The 17,581-nt window shown below is 36.6% G+C and overlaps 1 protein-coding gene and 1 non-coding gene across 2 annotated transcripts; one reads left to right on the top strand and one right to left on the bottom strand.

Moving 5' to 3' along the window:
- Positions 1-1,945: 1,945 nt before the first annotated feature.
- On the bottom strand, positions 1,946-4,091 carry LOC112713068 (UPF0496 protein At3g49070-like). Its single transcript, XM_025765831.3, has 2 exons — positions 3,907-4,091; positions 1,946-3,037 (listed from the first exon to the last, which is right to left on the bottom strand). The coding sequence occupies exons 1-2, from the start codon at positions 3,953-3,955 to the stop codon at positions 2,004-2,006; spliced, it is 1,083 nt and encodes a 360-aa protein (XP_025621616.1). The 5' UTR covers positions 3,956-4,091; the 3' UTR covers positions 1,946-2,003.
- Positions 4,092-17,035: 12,944 nt separating this feature from the next.
- Positions 17,036-17,139, top strand: LOC112713174 (small nucleolar RNA R71). The gene has a single exon (XR_003158148.1). It is a non-coding gene; the product is annotated as a small nucleolar RNA R71 (small nucleolar RNA).
- Positions 17,140-17,581: the final 442 nt, after the last annotated feature.

Raw genomic sequence — 17,581 nt, 5'->3', positions numbered from 1 at the left:
GGGGCTACTCTTGAAAAGGAAAGGGGAGCAACACAAAAGCAAGTGACATCATTCAAAGAGAAGTTCCTTATCTTTACTCAAAGTCAATTCCTTTTGATTAATGTTTTAATTATGTTTGTCATCAATGGGGAGATTGTTGAGTTAAGAAATTAACTAAATTAATTTGATGATGACAAACATTATTTTATTGGGCTAATTAACCAATTAGTTTTTAATTGTGTTTGATAAATTGTTGCAGGCCAAAGAAAGAATATTGCAGCAGCCCAATAGGAAGAAAATCAAACCAGAAACAAAGTGGGTTACAAAGCACTAAAAATCCAAGATTGTTAAGCAATACCATCAGTTGGGATAAATAAAAACATATCTAACCTAAGTCCAAGTTGACTCCATCAAGCTTCTCATCCAAGATTGAAGACTTCTCTCTCTCTACTTACTTCGGTCAGCATCAGAACAAAAGAGAGAGAGCTTTGTTCCTTACTCATTTCATTAAATAAGAAAGAAAGAGAAAGCTTAATCAAAGAAAGCAAAGGTCTAATAACCCAAATCAAACCCATCAAGTTGAATCAAAAGTTAAAGGTGATTTATTTCCATTTGCATGCATGTTAATTTCTTCACTCCTTCTCCAATTTTCTGTGATACCATTTTTGGTTAAATGAAGAAAGAAGTCTTTGATCTCTGCTGCTGTAAATTAATGGTTCACAAAGTTTCTTGGAGGCAAAGCACATTATTAATGGTTCGCATTTGAGTTTACCACTGAACAACTTTCTCTTTGCTACTCAAATGTCTTCGGTCAAGCAAAAAGAAGACAGCTTGAAAATCCCTAATTTGGGGGTTAATTGAAGAAAGTGAAAGGCTAAGATGGGAGCACACAACTCGAGGAGTTGACTTGTTAGAAAGCAACTCAGCAACATGCAAGGAGATACAAAAAGAAAAATTTTGTTTCTGTTGAAGCAATGAGAGATAACCAGTGTTTTGAGGTTAATGTTCTGAGAAGAGTTCTCTGAAGAAGTTCATCAACTTGGACAATGCTTCCTAGTCAAAGGGGCATTCTGTCAAAATGAAGAACTAAATCAGAGACAAACAAATCTGGTTCATCACATAGCAAAGAGGCTGTTGAAGCATCAATCTCCTTCATGTTTTACAGATTGTAATTTTCTTTTCAATGTTTATTTTTCTGTAATTTCTTGAGGTAAAAGGCTAAATGAGAGAGTCATTAAAAAAGCCTAAGAGTGGAAAGAGGCAGAGAGATACACTTTAGTAAAAAGTCTAGAGTGATTTCAGATTTTTTTAGGTTGATTCTGTGTCTTGTATCTTGTACCAGTGATGTATCCCTTTCTTAGTTGGGTTAGCACTAAGAGTGAAAAGTTAAGTATTAGCATAACCAAGTCAAGTTAGGTTAGAACTTGAGAGTGAAATGATTGTGTCAATCCTGTGGAATTGGTGTATGTAATACTTTAACTATAGTGGAAATTCCACCACTATTGTGATGGAGACTGGATTTAGGTTGCATTGCACAAGACAACTGAATTAGGATACATGATGGTGTCAGCTTCTCTCTTCCCTGCTCTATTCCGTTTTCTGATATTCATGAGTCAAAAATAAATTGTCTCATAAATTTTTCGCTGCTGAATTTAAACGGATTCAGATTGAAAGTTTGTTTTAAAAAGATTATTTCATTAAAATAAAAGAAAGCCATAAACTCAACCCTAAGCCTTCTACAACCTTCAAGAACCAAAGGAGTTAGCGTTTCACATAGTCGCCAAGCATGATACCAAAAGAATTGAGACATCTTACCTGTACACCAATCAATAAGTTATATTACTTCCACAAATTAAAAGAAATGTCCTAATGCAGTGAACTACGACATAGTTTAAATAAACCAATTTTACATTATTAGTTTTCAGTAATATAATGGAGGGAAACTAAATTTATAAAATAAATGGTATTAAATATATAAAGAATTTATTAATTGATAATTATTATGAAAGGTTACTAGTGGCAGATCAAGCAGAATGAATGATCTTTTTCAGCACAAGGTCTCTAGTTCTATTAATGGTCATGAAACATAAATACAAATGCTCCTCCAATTCATCCAATTGATCACTAAAATTACATTGGTTCTGCTTTAGCAGGCGTACCACTTCTCCATCAGCTTGAATTTTATCATCTTTCCTCTCGAGCCAAAACTTCACTGTTGTCCTCATGTACTCCAGCTCATCATTGAGCCGAGCCACAAGCCGACCCGTGGTCTCCAAGTCCTTGTTCACAATGTAAGTTCCTTTTGCGGCTGCATCGACTTGAGCCATGACCTTCTTCAGCTTGCTTTCTGAAGCCACTTTTACCAAGTCCATTATTCCTATCAAACTAGGTGTAGCCACAAGCAAAACAAGTCCATGAGTAATAACAATCACCATGAGTGAAGCCGTTATAGCCACCAGAAGACAAGCAGAGCCGCCTTTTAGCCTAGCCATCATTTGCAGATTGGCTCTCACTTTGTCACGGCTCGACTCAAGCCGTTTTGACAATTCGGAGCATTGGCATTGGGCCGCCCGAACCAAACATGAAGATGGGCTTGATTGGGCAAAGGGGTTTAGTGAGTTGGAGAATTCTGTTAATTGAGCCATTATTAATGATAAAGTAGTTGTATTATGATCTTGATTATTTGCAACACATTGAAGAATGGTCTTAAGTGATTGATACTTAACCCGCACACGATCAATGTCTTTCAATAAATGGCTGCAAAGTAGAGAGGCGTTGGAAGTATGGGCAAAGTAGTCCGACAAAAGAGCATGGATAGTGGGCCTATTTTGGACTTTGTTTAAGGCCCATGTAACAGTGGGCTGATCAGGATCCAAGAGGTGCTCGGCAAATAGACGGTAAGAGGGGAGACGGGCCGAAGTCGAAGAGGAGTTTTGGGCTTTGGGATATGCAAGGACACGTGTCCAAAATTCTATGTATGATTCCGTACGGAATGCATTAGCATATTCCTCACGCACATCCACAGAAGCTTCATCATTTGGAGAACTTGGCTTACACACTGCCATAATCCATTGCCACTAACATATTTAGAATTTGAATATAGAATTATTTGGGTGCATGTTAAAGCAAAATTCTTCATAACAATGATGTGCTTTAAACACTTGATATAAAATAAGACCAAGGAGAATAAAATGGTATAGAAAAGGATCAGAATTCAGAAATAGTTGTGGTTTATTCCTACATGCAAATATTAGGCTAATTTTTTTAGTAATAAAAAAATGTTGTATAATCCAGTATCATAATTAATTGATATATTTTTTATATAAATTTTATTTATTTATTTAAAAATAAATAAATAAGATTCTCATATTTTTCAAAATTAAAGATCAAATTTTCATAGTATACAAATTAAAAGGTCTAATTTATAATGAAATAAAATTTTGCTTGATGTAAAGTAAATTGAAGGGTCTAATTTACATGTTTTTAAATATTTTCAATGTTAAAGCACAAATTCAACCCTTAAATTTGTATATTTAAAAATTTTAAAATAAAAAAAATAAATCTAACTCTTAAATTTGTAAATTGAAAGAAAAAAATCAGTGGTATCCATACAAAAACACCAAATATCCACATTATTAAAAGATATCAACTGCACTTCAACCCACAAAAAATAAAAAGCTTAAATATTATAGTCTTTAATTTCATATGCTTTATCAATTTTTAGGTCACTATATTAAAATTAAGCAGTCCCAAGTTAACTTGCAAGCTAGTTTGAAGAAATTCAAGTTATCATCTAGTATTTATAAAAATGACGTTCTAATAATATATACTGATGAAACAATATACAAGTCTACGAAAAAAGGAGAAACAATGAATAACAAACTGGAATAAGGTATGGAAGCTAGGATGGGAGAACATGATGATTACCAGAACATGAAAACAATTTTTTGATCCGTCGAATCAATTTATTCTTCATTCCTTAGTTGTTGCTAAATAGGTTTTGAAACTTCGAACCCTTGGAAATGCAATTAGATTGCTATGTTAGTGAAGGAAGACTTGATACTGAATTCTTGATATATTATACATATGCAAATGAATTCAAGGATAGTTGTTTTTTATGTGGTGGGAAATTTTAGATGTTGAATTGGTCTTGCTTGCAAGAAAGAACTTTTGCAATGAATTAACATCTTGTAGTGTAAGTGAAGGTGGTAGGGTGTTGATTTGGAAGGAAGTTGTAGAATTATCTTCAAACTAAAGAATAAAGTGATGTGCCTAAAATCAGAATCTAAATGGATAGGTGAAATTGATCGGACGTACAACGCATATCATCATCAATCCAATTCCCTTTGAGTTCTTCTAAGATTTCACGATTTCACAATTTTTTATGTGCTATTAGCAAGATATAATTATCTGTCAAAGCTGTTAATAATATTAGAGACAAATTAAGATAAAATAGATGTAATTGTACATTCTGAAGCACCACTAAACCTTGGATGCATGCATGCAAGGGCAGGGAACCTATTGACATTGGTCAATTTGGATAAATGTTATAAAACTTTATATTGCACTAGTTTGTCCCGCAAGTATATGCAGTTGCTGCTATTTCTCCATTACAAAACTTAAACCCAAAACTTGATGACTTGGTTATCACTAGTTGACAATGGATGCAATTATAGGGTTGTTTATGGAATCACCGTCCAATCTGTGAACAAGGGAGCTCCAAAGGTCCCCAAATTAGCAGCCTAATACAAAAATGAAGCCTGAAAACCAAGCATGAAGTAACATGTGTTGAAATTAAGATTGATGGTCTCAGTTTGGATTTAATAGGGATTTAGATATCTCATTTAAGAATAATAAGGACCTAGTTGTCCCAACAAACATTGAATCGGACAAAGGGTAATATATCACATTTTGAATGGTTCAGCAACACGTAGAATAGTGTCTCGTTAATAAAACTTGATAGAAGAACATGATTCTTTGGCGGAAATTATAATTAGATTTTTTTTTAATTGTGAGAAACAAGTGATCCTTTCATGAAATGGACAGAAATTATAGTAGAAAATTTTTTTTGGACATTATATTATATATGTATATGTTGAGTTTGCAAAACCAATAATTGATTAAAAGTGATGAACAAACATTATTATCTAGTTATCAATTATTGCTTGTGTAATATATTAGGTTTAGTGTGTAGAAAAATAAATTAAACAACTTGGCCCAAAAAAATAAATCATCAGACCCACACTAACACAAACCGTGGTCCACTACAAGCAAACCAAATATTTGATAGGCCTTCTAACAAAATAAGAGAAAAGAAATAAAAAATGGCCCAAACTCTTTCTAGCCCTATTCGGTCACCAACACCCATATTTTAAGAAATTTTAATTTTAAATTCAATTTATTTTAAACTCACTTAACTTCTACCGAAAGTTAAAATTCTTCTCTCTCTCTTCTCTCTCTTTTGATCACATCACTCAACGAAGAAGAAAGAAGAAAATGGAAATTACAGAAGCTAGAGTATGAAAAAAGGTAGAAAAAAGTGTTTCTAAATCTAAGCAAAGAAGAAGGGCTACAACCAATAAGCTATTCTCTCTTGATCTGAGAATCTCAAAAGGGTTCTTTCTCCTTTTATGCTTCAGCAAGGTACCGTAAAAAAATCTACCAAGCCTAAAACTCAAATCAAACTACCAAGGAGATAGTGGAGTGAAATATGGTCAAAAGCTCATCAACGCTCAGAAACAAAACTTGGGGCCGAAATCAAGATCAACAGATGAGATCAATGGAGCTTAAAAAAAAGTATGAGAGAGAAGGTAAGTTGCATGTCTCAAATTCAGACTTCTCTCTCTCACCTTTGACCAAGTCGCTCCAAGTTCTGAAGTTTGGAGAAGAAGACAGCATTGGATTGAACTTAATTAAACCTTTGAAACTTCACTCTTCTATGATAAGAGTGAACGGCCAAGGGTTGAAGAAAAGAGAGAAAAACAGAACACTGAGTTCAGTTTTCATAGTTACCTAAATTGTTATGAGTTCTTTTCCTTCATGGTTTATATGTTTGTTGAGTTAAGAAATTAACTAAATTAATTAGTGATGACAAATATTATTTTTGGGTAAAATAAATAATTAGTGCTGATTAATTTTAATTGCATATTACTAATTATTTATAAAATGTTGCAGGCCAAAATTTGAATTATAGCCCAAATGGAATGAAAAATAAAACAAGGCTGATGGGCTGGTTAAACAAACAAAGCCCAAAAGAAACAAAGCCAAAATCAAATGGGTTGCTTAATGGATGTTTGATCCAAGTCCGAGTTGATTTCAATTCTCTCTAACTTGATCTCACATCACAAGCAACGTTCACCTCTGTGTGTGGGTCAGAAACTCAGAAAAGTAAGAAAGAGAGAAAGAGCTTCTTCCCTAAGCAAATCACCGAAGAAGCAAGAAAGAGAAATATTATGCTTGAAAGGCAGATGTCAAATCAGTGAGATCAACACCAAATCAAGCTTAAGGTAAACTATTTCCTCTTGTATGCATCAGATCTTCTTCTCTTCTTTCCAACTCTCTGAAAGTCCGAAAATGGCATACAAGGGAAAGTTGCTCTCTGCCCTAATCTGCTGTGTATCTACGGTCACAAGTGATTCTTGGGGACCAAGTAGCTTCTCAATGGTTTAGATTCGGTTGACCATTGGAAGACTTTTGTGGTTGCTGTATTATGGCTTTCGGTCAAGATAGAGAAGTCAAAAGCAAAGTTTCCACTCTGATGCTTAATGAGAAAAAGTGAACGGCTGGGTTGGTGAAGCTCAGTGCTCAAGAAGTTAACCTAGGGTGAGCTACCAAGGAACATGCAAAGAGATAAAAAGAAGCTTTCTGCTTATTTAGAACCAAGGAGAGAAAACCAGAGTTTGAAAGTTGTGTTCTTTAAAGAAGTTCCTCTACTTGGATAATACTTTCTTTCAAAGAAGCATTCGACCAATACTGAAGAACTGTATATGAGGTTTGCAAATCTGGTTTTGCACATAACAAAGAGGCTGTTGATGAAGTCAATCTCCTTCATATTTTACAGATTGTGATGTACTTTTTTATATTTATCTTTCTGTAATTTCTTGTGAGAAAAGGCATTGTGAGAAAGCTTAAGTAAAAGCCATGAGTAGAAAAAGGCTGAGTGATACACTTGAGAGAAAAGCCTAGAGTTAATTTCCGATTTCTTTAGGTTGGTTAAGTGTCTTGTATCTTGTAACTGTAAGGTATCCCTTTCTTAGTTGGGTTAGCACTAAGAGTGAATAGTTAGGTATTAGCATAGCCAATGTTAAGTTAGGTTAGAACTTGAGTGTAAAATTGGTGTATGTAATACTTTTAACTATAGTGGAAATTCCTCCATTGTTGTGGAGGAGACTAGACGTAGGTTGCATAGCACAAGGCAACCGAACCAAGATATATACTGGTGTTAACTTTTCTTCTCTCTGCTGCGTTCTATTTTCTGATATTCATGAGACAAAAATAAATTGCCTCATAAATTTCCGCTGCTGAGTACAAACAGAATTAGAATTGAAAGTTTGTTTTAAAAGGTCATAACAACAACTTAAAAGGTAGGCATAGATTCAACCCCCCTTCTCTAAACCTACCACAACCTTCAATTGGTATCAGAAGGTAAGGTCTCAAGAATCAAGCTTAACCGCTTGGAGTAAAGATCCAATGGCAAACAACTTGGGCACAACCATAGTTGCCTACACCCTCACTGAAGACCAGTCAAACAACCGGCCACCTTTCTTCAACGGGAAGAACTATGCCTACTGGAAAGAAAGGATAAGGATCTTCATCCAATCCAATGACTACAACATATGGAAGATAGTTGTGAACGGTCCCAAGATCCCAACAAAAACAAGTGCTGATGGAGTGGTGACTCCAAAAGAAGAAGTTGAATGGAATGAAGATGATAAGAAGAAGATAGAGCTAAATGCTAAAGTAATCAACCTTCTTCACTGTGCTATCATCTTTGAAGAGTACCAGAAGGTGTTTAGATGCAAGACAGCCAAAGAAAGCTGGGAAAAACTCCAGGTTACACACGAAAGCACTAAACAAGTCAAAGAAATGAGGATTGATATGCTGCAAAAAAAGTATGAGATGTTCAACATGAAGGATGGAGAAAGCATTGATGAAGCGTTTGAGAGATTCTCAATCATAATGAACAACCTTGATGCTATGGGTACAAACTATGCAGAACAAACCTTGGTGAGAAAACTCCTTAGAAGCCTCACAAAAGAATGGAAAACCACTGCCATTGTCCTAACCGAGAGTAACAACCTAAGCCACATAACCTATGATGAGCTGAGAGGAAAACTCCTTGCCTATGAAACCACACACACAAACACCGACTCAAAGAAAAAGGGAATAGCCCTCAAGTCAAAAGTAGAACCAAAAGAAAGTGAGTCTAGTGATGGTATTTCAGATGATGAACTCTTATTTTTTGCTAGGAGATTTAGAAGGATGATGAAGAACAAGGGCAAGTACAAGGGTTCAAGCTCAAAGGAACACAAGATGGACTTAAGCAATGTGACATGTCATCATTACAAGGAGGCCGGACACTTCAAGCTGTCCAAAGCTCAAGAAAGAGGACAAAGGCAAGAAAAAAAAGGAAAAGAGTGCCCATGGCAGCTTTGGAGGATCTTGAGAACGACTCAAATGAAGAAGAAGAATCTGAAGGTGAAGATAAAGACTGCTTCATGGCTGGAAACAACAATCTTGATGAGGTAAATTATTATGATTTGACCATTGATGATTTACATGCTATTATTGATGATCTCACTTTAAATACCTCAAAACTACTTGACAAGTATAATGAATGCAGATCTGAAAGAGATGTGTTGAGAGCTAAAAATAATTTTTTAAAAGAAAAAGTGAAGGAAACTGAATGTGCTTTGGACATTATTGAAAAAAACAGATTTTTAAAATCTGAACTTAAAAAATTGAAAGGAAAGCACATTGTGGATCCTTTTCATGAGTTAATTTCTGAAAATGAAAGATTAAATGATATGATTAAAATGCTGAATGGTGACTTAGCAAAATTTGCTTAAAGTTCTAGTAACTTGGACAAATTACTTGCAAGTCAAAGACCATTATTTGAAAAATTTAGTTTAGGTTATATAGCCAAGGAAGATGCGGTTTGTAATGATTCCTCTATAAAATTTGTGGCTTCTTCATCAAATGTTAAATCCACACCAATCAAATCTGGTATTGAATATGTTCCAACTTTTGAAGAAAAGTTTGATGAAGTATACACAAGTGAAACTGAACCTTCACCAATAATCGAACCTAATTCAAATAGGCCAGGTTTGGGGTACATTTCGAAAAATGAGGTTGCTTTCAAGAAACCACCCTTTCACAACAAAATCTCATATTCGAAAAGTCTAAAAGTTCAAAAAATTTTTGGTGAAAATGTTTTTGCAAAGAGGAACAATTTTAATAAAAATCAATTTGTCAAAAGAAATGCACCTCTTCCAAAAACTAGAAAATTTCAACCTTTTTATCATTTCCAGGAAAACAACTCATCTCAATTTCAGCGATACACATTAGAAAATCATTGTGTCAATTGCAAGAAATTTGGTCACTCATATGCACAATGTTTCATTGAAAAGAGAGTTGTAGGAAACAAAATTTACAATGTTGTTTGTGATTTCAATGCACTTGGGCAACCAAGATGGATTAACTTTAAAGGATCAAATTAATTTGGATACCTAAGGCTACTTGAAACTCTTCATGCAGATTTGCCTAGTATCCAAGAACAAAAAGGACATATGGTACATGGATAGTGGATGCTCAAGGCACATGACTGGAAGGTCAACTTATTTCATTAAACTAAACAAGTATGATGGAGGTTTTGTGACCTTTGGAGATGATGGTAAAGGTAAAATCATTGCTGTTGGAAAAGTAGGTAATGAACAATCTACTTTCATTGATGATGTATTTTTGGTATGTGGTTTGAAGCACAATCTTTTGAGTATAAGTCAGCCGTGTGATTTAGGATATTTAGTGACTTTCAAAAGACTTGAATGCTGTGTTGTTAATGAGAAAACAAATGAAGTGCTTTTTGATGCCAAGCGTTTTAATAATGTGTATGGACTTACTCTTGATGAACTAAAGGATCAAAATGTAGCTTGTTTTCATTCCAAAGATTCTAAAAAGTGGTTATGGCACAAGAGATTGGGCCATGCAAGTATGTTTCAAATAAACAAACTTGTAAAGAAAGAATTAGTAAGAGGTCTTCCTTTGATAAAGTTTGACAAAGACATCACTTGTGATACTTGCCAAATGGGAAAACAAACAAAAAGTTCTTTTAAACCAAATGAAGACATCTCTACTAAAAGACCACTTGAGTTGCTACACATTGATTTATTTGGTCTAACAAGAACTCAAAGCCTAGGTGGTAAACATTATGGTTTAGTGATTGTGGATGACTATACTAGGTTTAGTTGAGTTTTATTTCTTGCACACAAAAATGAAGCCTTTTCGGCCTTTGAACCATTTTACAAGAAAATTCAAAATGAAAAGGATTTAAAAATCTCTTCTATAAGAAGTGATCATGGAACTGAATTTGAAAACAATTTATTTGAATCCTTTTGTGAGGAATTTGGAATATCTCACAACTTCTCTTGCCCAAGGACACCTCAACAACATGGTGTTGTGGAAAGAAGAAATAGAAGCATACAAGAGATGACAAGGGCTATGCTTTGTGAGAGTAATGTTCCAAAATTCCTTTGGGCTGAAGCGGTTAACACGGCTTGCCACATTTTGAATAGAACAATCATAAGGAAATTTTTGAAGAAAACCCCTTATGAGCTTTGGAAAGGTTACCCACCAAACTTAGACTACTTGTACATCTTTGGATGCAAATATTTTGTTTTAAATAACAAGGATAATTTGGGTAAATTTGATCCAAAGGCGTATGAGTGTCTGTTTGTAGGATATTCCACAACTAGTAAAGCATATAGGGTTTATCATCAAGATGCTAGGATTATTGAGGAGTCCATACACGTTACATTTTGTGATACTAACTTGGTGCAAAGTATTTTGGAAGATTGTGATGCAGGAAATCAAGCTCAAAAGGATGTTGAAACTATGCAAAATCAAGAAAATGGAAATTCTGTTCAACCTGAACCAGAAACTGCAGTTGTTGAAAATTCGAGAGACAATTCCATTTTGTCTCATGAATTTGAAGAAAATCATGAAGCCAGCAGCATCCAGAATCCATTGGTACCTGAATCTGCATCCAAGTCCACCAGACCTCGTGAATGGAGATTCTTGAAGAACTATCCTGAGGAATTTGTTATTGGGGACGTCTCTCATGGAGTTAGAACTCGGTCCTCAACTAAAAAGGCCAATGAAGAGACAAACATTGTCCTTCTCTCTCAAATGGAGCCTCAAAATGTCAAAGAAGCCCTTAGTGACCCCTCTTAGATTAAAGCAATGGAGGATAAGCTTCTTGAGTTTGAGAAGAACCAAATGTGGACTTTGGTTCCAAGGCCAAGTGAAAAGAAAGTGGCCGGCACCAAGTGGATATTTCGGAACAAGTTAGGAGAAGATGACAGCATTGCAAGAAATAAGGCAAGGCTTGTGGCACAAGGATATGACTAAGAAGAAAGAATAGACTTTGATGAATCCTTTGCCCCTGTTGCCCGAATGGAAGCCATAAGACTTCTCTTAGCCTATGCTGCATTTTGTGGTTTTAAATTATATCAAATGGATGTGAAATGTGCATTTTTGAATGGTGTGATAGATAGAGAAGTGTATGTGGAGCAGCCACCTGGTTTTGAAAATAAAGAGCATTCTAATTATGTTTTCAAATTATCTAAAGCTCTCTATGGTTTAAGACAAACTCCTAGAGATTGGTATGAGAGACTTAGCTCTTTTCTTTTGAAAAATGGTTTTCAAAGAGGCACCACAGACACAACTCTATTTATCAAGAATTCTAATGATTCCTTTATTCTAGTCCAAATATATGTTGATGACATTATTTTTAGACCAGCCAATGAATCTCTTTGTTCTGAATTTGGAAAACTCATGACAAGTGAATTTGACATGAGTATGATGGGTGAACTTAATTTTTTTCTTGGGCTGCAAATTAAACAAACTGAAAATGGTATTTTTATTCATCAAGAGAAGTATGACAAGGAATTAGTTAAGAAATTTGGTATGGAAAATGCCAAACCCATGGGAACTCCCATGCACCCTAATTCTAAATTAGATAAGGGAGAAACTGAAAAAGATGTAGATGAGACTAGGTATAGAGGAATGATTGGTTCTCTTATGTACTTAACTTCTTGTAGACCTGATATTGTTCAAAATGTTGGATTGTGTTCAAGGTTCCAATCCAAACCTAAAGAGTCACATCTTTCAACAGTTAAAAGGATCATAGATATGTTCATGGCACATCCAACTTTGGTAGTTGGTATCCTAAGATTAATGATTTTTCTGCAGTTGGTTATTCTGATGCAGATTTTGCTGGTGATAGAAGTGATAGAAGGAGCACTTCAGGCTTATGCTGCTTCCTTGGAAAGTCCTTGAATGTTTGGTCAAGTAAGAAACAGTCAACAGTGGCGTTATCCATTGCTGAGGCTAAGTATATAGCTGCTTCTTCATGTTGTTCTCAAGTTTTATGGTTAAAAACACAGCTTATTGATTACAAGTTAAATGCTGAAAATATTCCCTTATTGTGTGATAATATAAGTGCAAATATTTTCAAAAATCCAGTTTTGCACTCTAGGACTAAACATATTGAAGTGAAATTTCATTTAATGAGAGAACATGTTCAAAAGGGGGATATTAGCATTCAATTTGTTAAATCAGAAGAGCAATTGACAGACATTTTCACTAAACCACTGCCTGAGGACAAATTCTGCATGCTTAGGACTAGTCTCGGTATTTTGAGTTATAATTCATTGTTTGAAAATTGCTAATGTGTTTGCTGGAGCATTTTGTCTCATAGACAGGTATGAGACAATTCTGGGCAGGTGATGAACGTTCTCATCAAATCACCGTGTTCTGGGCTTGTTTCAAGTGAGAGTTAATCTGGGCCTTCCTCAAAAACTAGATCTAGAGTGGTCCAATATGTTTTCTTAAATCCAACCATCTCTGAGCCCAAATATGAATGTTACATTTTTGTTTGGTTGATTTTTTGTTGGTCTGTGTGTTTAATTTTTTTTGAAAGGGGTCTCATTTAATGCTCTCTGGTCCAAAAGATTTTCAGTTTGATTTTCTTTCAAAAAAGGGGTTTTTAAAATTTAAAATTAATTTCCTGTTTTAGTTTAAAATCAAATAAAATCTTTCTTTTATGAGGTCATGTCTTTTCAAGTCTTTTCAAAAGATGATGTAGTTGCATGGTTTGTGAAAAACTTCCTTGGGTACGGTTACTGTTCATACCCTGGATCAAGCTGTCCGACTCAGGATGTTCTATAGTCAAAGCAACCGACCTCTTCAGGTCAGGACAACCCGACCTCTTTCTTAAGAGCTCGGCCAAGTCATCAGAAAAGCCCAAAAAAGGGCCCAAATAGAGGAATACGCCCTAAATCCTAAGGCAGCCCAAGCCTACAGAGGGAAGGGCGGTTCCCATGAAAGATAAGCTGACCTCACCTAGAAGGTAAGATAAGATAAGATAACTAACTTATCTTATCTAAAAAGGTCACGCCTCATCACTATAAATACACTGGAGCACCCAGGTATAACTCATACTCTGATTCTACTCAATACCTGCTTAATACCCTTGCTAACTTAGGCATCGGAGTCCCTTGCAGGTACCCCCCACCCTCCGGGGACGAAGGATCAGCATCATCTCCAAGTCGGACACAATAGCCCGACCAATACAGAAGATCTCATCCGAGATCGACCTATAGTTCCAGGTAACCCTCGGAACATTGGCGCCGTTACCGGGGAACCTGGAAGTCATCCCAGCACCATTGCGGATGACCATGACAACAACCACGACTCAGATCTAGAGGATAGAACGCCGCACAAAAATGCGGACACTACACTAAAAGATACTCCCTAAATCAACAAAAAGAACTCCCCAAACGAGGGAGCCCTGGATGCGTTTCAAGATCGGTTAAAACAACTTGAAGAAGAAGCTCCACGTCAACGAGAAGCTGAGAAGGACCTGCAAAGAGAAATAAGATGACGCCGAAAATTGGAGAACAAACTCCTAAACTTGAAGCCGATGTCAAGATTAAAGCCAGCCGATCCACTCTCGAAGATAGCACCCGCAAGGAGCAAGATCCATTCACCAAGGAGATCATGAAGACAAGAATCCCAAAAGACTTTAAACTTCCAGACATGACCTTGTACGACGGCACTACGGATCCCAGCCATCATTTTAGCAACTTCAGGAGCATAATGTATCTCACCGACGTCCCGGATGCAGTTCGTTGCAAAGCCTTTCCAACTACGTTAACAAAAACAGCAATTAAATGGTTCAACAACTGATGAGCGGATAATTTATACGCTTTTTGGCATTGTTTTTAGGTAGTTTTTAGTATGATCTAGCTACTTTTAGGGATGTTTTCATTAGTTTTTATGTTAAATTCACATTTCTGGACTTTACTATGAGTTTGTGTGTTTTTCTGTGATTTCAGGTAATTTCTGGCTGAAATTGAGGAACCTGAGCAAAACTCTGATAAAAGACTGACAAAGGACTGCTGATGCTGTTGGATTCTGACCTTCCTGCACTCGAAATGGATTTTCTAGAGCTACAGAACTTCAAATGGTGCGCTCTAAACGGCGTTGGAAAGTAGACATCCAGAGCTTTCCAGCAATATATAATAGTTCATACTTTATTCGGGATTAGATAACGCAAACTGGCGCTCAATGCCAGTTCTATGCTGCATTCTGGAGTCAAACGCCAGAAACACGTCACGAACTAGAGTTGAACGCCAAAAACACGTTACAACTTGGCGTTCAACTCCAATAGAAGCCTCAGCTCGTGTAAAGCTCAAGCTCAGCCCAAACATACACCAAGTGGGCCCCGAAAGTGGATTTATGCATCAATTACTTATTTCTGTAAACCCTAGTAGCTAGTCTAGTATAAATAGGACTTTTTACTAGTATGTTTACATCTTGGTATCTATCTCTGGACGCCTAGTCCTTAGAACTTGGGGGCTGGCCATTCGGCCATGCCTGGACCTTCATCACTTATGTATTTTTAACGGTGGAGTTTCTACACACCATAGATTAAGGGTGTGGAGCTCTGCTATACCTCAAGTTTCAATGCAATTACTACTATTTTCTATTCAATTCCGCTTGTTCTTACTCTAAGATATTCGTTGCACTTCAACATGATGAATGTGATGATCCATGACACTCATCATCATTCTCACCTATGAACGCGTGACTGACAACCACTTCCGTTCTACCTTAGACCGGGCGCATATCTCTTGGATATGGGGTCTTAACACCAAACTTAGTGTTTGGTTGTGGCCTCCCAACACCAAACTTAGAGTTTGACTGTGGGGGCTCTTCTTGACTCTGAACTGAGAGAAGCTCTTCATGCTTACTCTCTTGTATCACAGAGGGATGGCCATGTGCCTTAAACACAAGGTAGTCCCCATTCAATTGAAGGACTAATTCACCTCTGTTGACATCTATCACAGCTCCTGCTGTGGCTAGGAAAGGTCTTCCAAGGATGATACACTCATCCTCTTCCTTCCTAGTGTCTAAGATTATGAAATCAGCAGGGATGTAAAGGCCTTCAACCTTCACTAGCACGTCCTCTACTATTCCATAAGCTTGTCTCAATGACTTGTCTGCCAATTGTAATGAGAACAAGGCAGGTTGTACCTTAATGATTCCCAGCTTCTCTATTACAAAGAGTGGCATAAGATTTATCCCTGACCCCAGATCACATAGAGCTTTTTCAAAGGTCAATGTGCCTATGGTACAAGGTATTAAGAATTTGCCAGGATCTTGTTTCTTTTTAGGTAAAATTTGCTGAATCCAGGTATCTAGTTTACTAATGAGCAAGGGAGGTTCACTTTCCCAAGTCTCATTACCAAACAACTTGGCATTCAGCTTCATGATAGCTCCTAAATATTGAGCAACTTGCTCTCCAGTCACATCTTCATCCTCTTCAGAGGAAGAATAGTCTTCAGAGCTCATGAATGGCAGAAGAAGATTTAATGGAATCTCTATGGTCTCTATTTGAGCCTCAGATTCCTTTGGATCCTTAATAGGAAACTCCCTCTTGCTTGAGAGACGTCCCAGGAGGTCCTCCTCACTAGGATTTTCGTCCTCCTCCTCCCTTGTGCATTTGGCCATATTGATTAAATCAATGGCCTTGCACTCTCCTTTTGGATTCTCTTCTGTATTGCTTGGGAGAATACTGGGAGGAGTTTCAATGACTTTCTTACTCAGCTGGCCCACTTGTGCCTCCAGATTTCTGATGGAGGATCTTGTTTCACTCATGAAACTGAAAGTGGCCTTTGACAGATCAGAGACTAAATTGGCTAAATTAGAAGTGTTTTGTTCAGAATTCTCTGTCTGTTGCTGAGAAGATAATGGAAAAGGCTTGCTATTGCTTAGCCTATTGCGTCCACCATTGTTAAAGCCTTGTTGAGGCTTTTGTTGATCCTTCCATGAGAAATTTGGATGATTTCTCCATGATGGATTATAGGTGTTTCCATAAGGTTCACCCATATAATTTACCTCTGCTATTGCAGGGTTCTCAGGATCATAAGCTTCTTCAGAAGCTGCCTCTTTAGTACTGTTGGATGCATTTTGCCATCCATTCAGACTTTGAGAGATCATGTTGACTTGCTGAGTCAACACTTTGTTCTGAGCCAATATGGCATTCAGAGCATCAATTTCAAGAACTCCCTTCCTTTGAGGCGTCCCATTATTAATGGAATTCCTCTCAGAAGTGTACATGAATTGGTTATTTGCAACCATGTCAATAAGCTCTTGAGCTTCTGCAGGTGTTTTCTTTAGGTGAATGGATCCACCTGCAGAATGGTCCAATGACATTTTTGAAAATTCAGATAGACCATAATAGAATATATCTAATATGGTCCATTATGAAAACATGTCAGATGGACACCTTTTGGTCAACTGCTTATACCTTTCCCAAGCTTCATAGAGGGATTCACCATCTTTTTGTTTGAAGGTTTGAACATCCACTCTAAGCTTGCTCAGCTTTTGAGGAGGAAAGAATTTATCCAAGAAAGCCGTGACCAGCTTATCCCATGAGTCCAGGCTATCCTTAGGTTGTGAATCCAACCATATTCTAGCTCTGTCTCTTACAGCAAAAGGGAAAAGCATGAGTCTGTAGACTTCAGGATCTACTCCATTTGTCTTTACAGTCTCACAAATCTGCAAGAACTCAGTTAAAAACTGGTAAGGATCTTCAGATGGAAGTCCATAAAACTTGCAGTTCTGTTGCATTAAAGCAACTAGCTGAGGCTTAAGCTCAAAATTATTAGCTCCAATGGCAGGAATGGAGATGCTTCTTCCATCAAATTTGGACGTGGGTTTGGTAAAGTCACCAAGCATCCTCCTTGCATTATCATTATTGGGTTCGGCTGCCATCTCCTTCTCTTGTTCGAAATTTTCTGAAAGGTTACTTCTGGAT

Source organism: Arachis hypogaea, chromosome 9 (assembly GCF_003086295.3).
Source record: "Arachis hypogaea cultivar Tifrunner chromosome 9, arahy.Tifrunner.gnm2.J5K5, whole genome shotgun sequence".
In the NCBI taxonomy this organism is placed as follows: Eukaryota; Viridiplantae; Streptophyta; class Magnoliopsida; order Fabales; family Fabaceae; genus Arachis; species Arachis hypogaea.
Note: the sequence above shows the minus strand (reverse complement) of the source record. Positions and strands in the feature narration are given on the sequence as shown.

Bases quoted from the DNA above. Each gene is read 5' to 3' on its own strand.
- LOC112713068 (XM_025765831.3), bottom strand. From the start codon at position 3,955: ATGAAGAATAAATTGATTCGACGGATCAAAAAATTGTTTTCATGTTCT. The intron at 3,038-3,906 runs GTAATCATCATG...GGATTATGGCAG, and splicing joins AAAATTGTTTTCATGTTCTG to TGTGTAAGCCAAGTTCTCCA.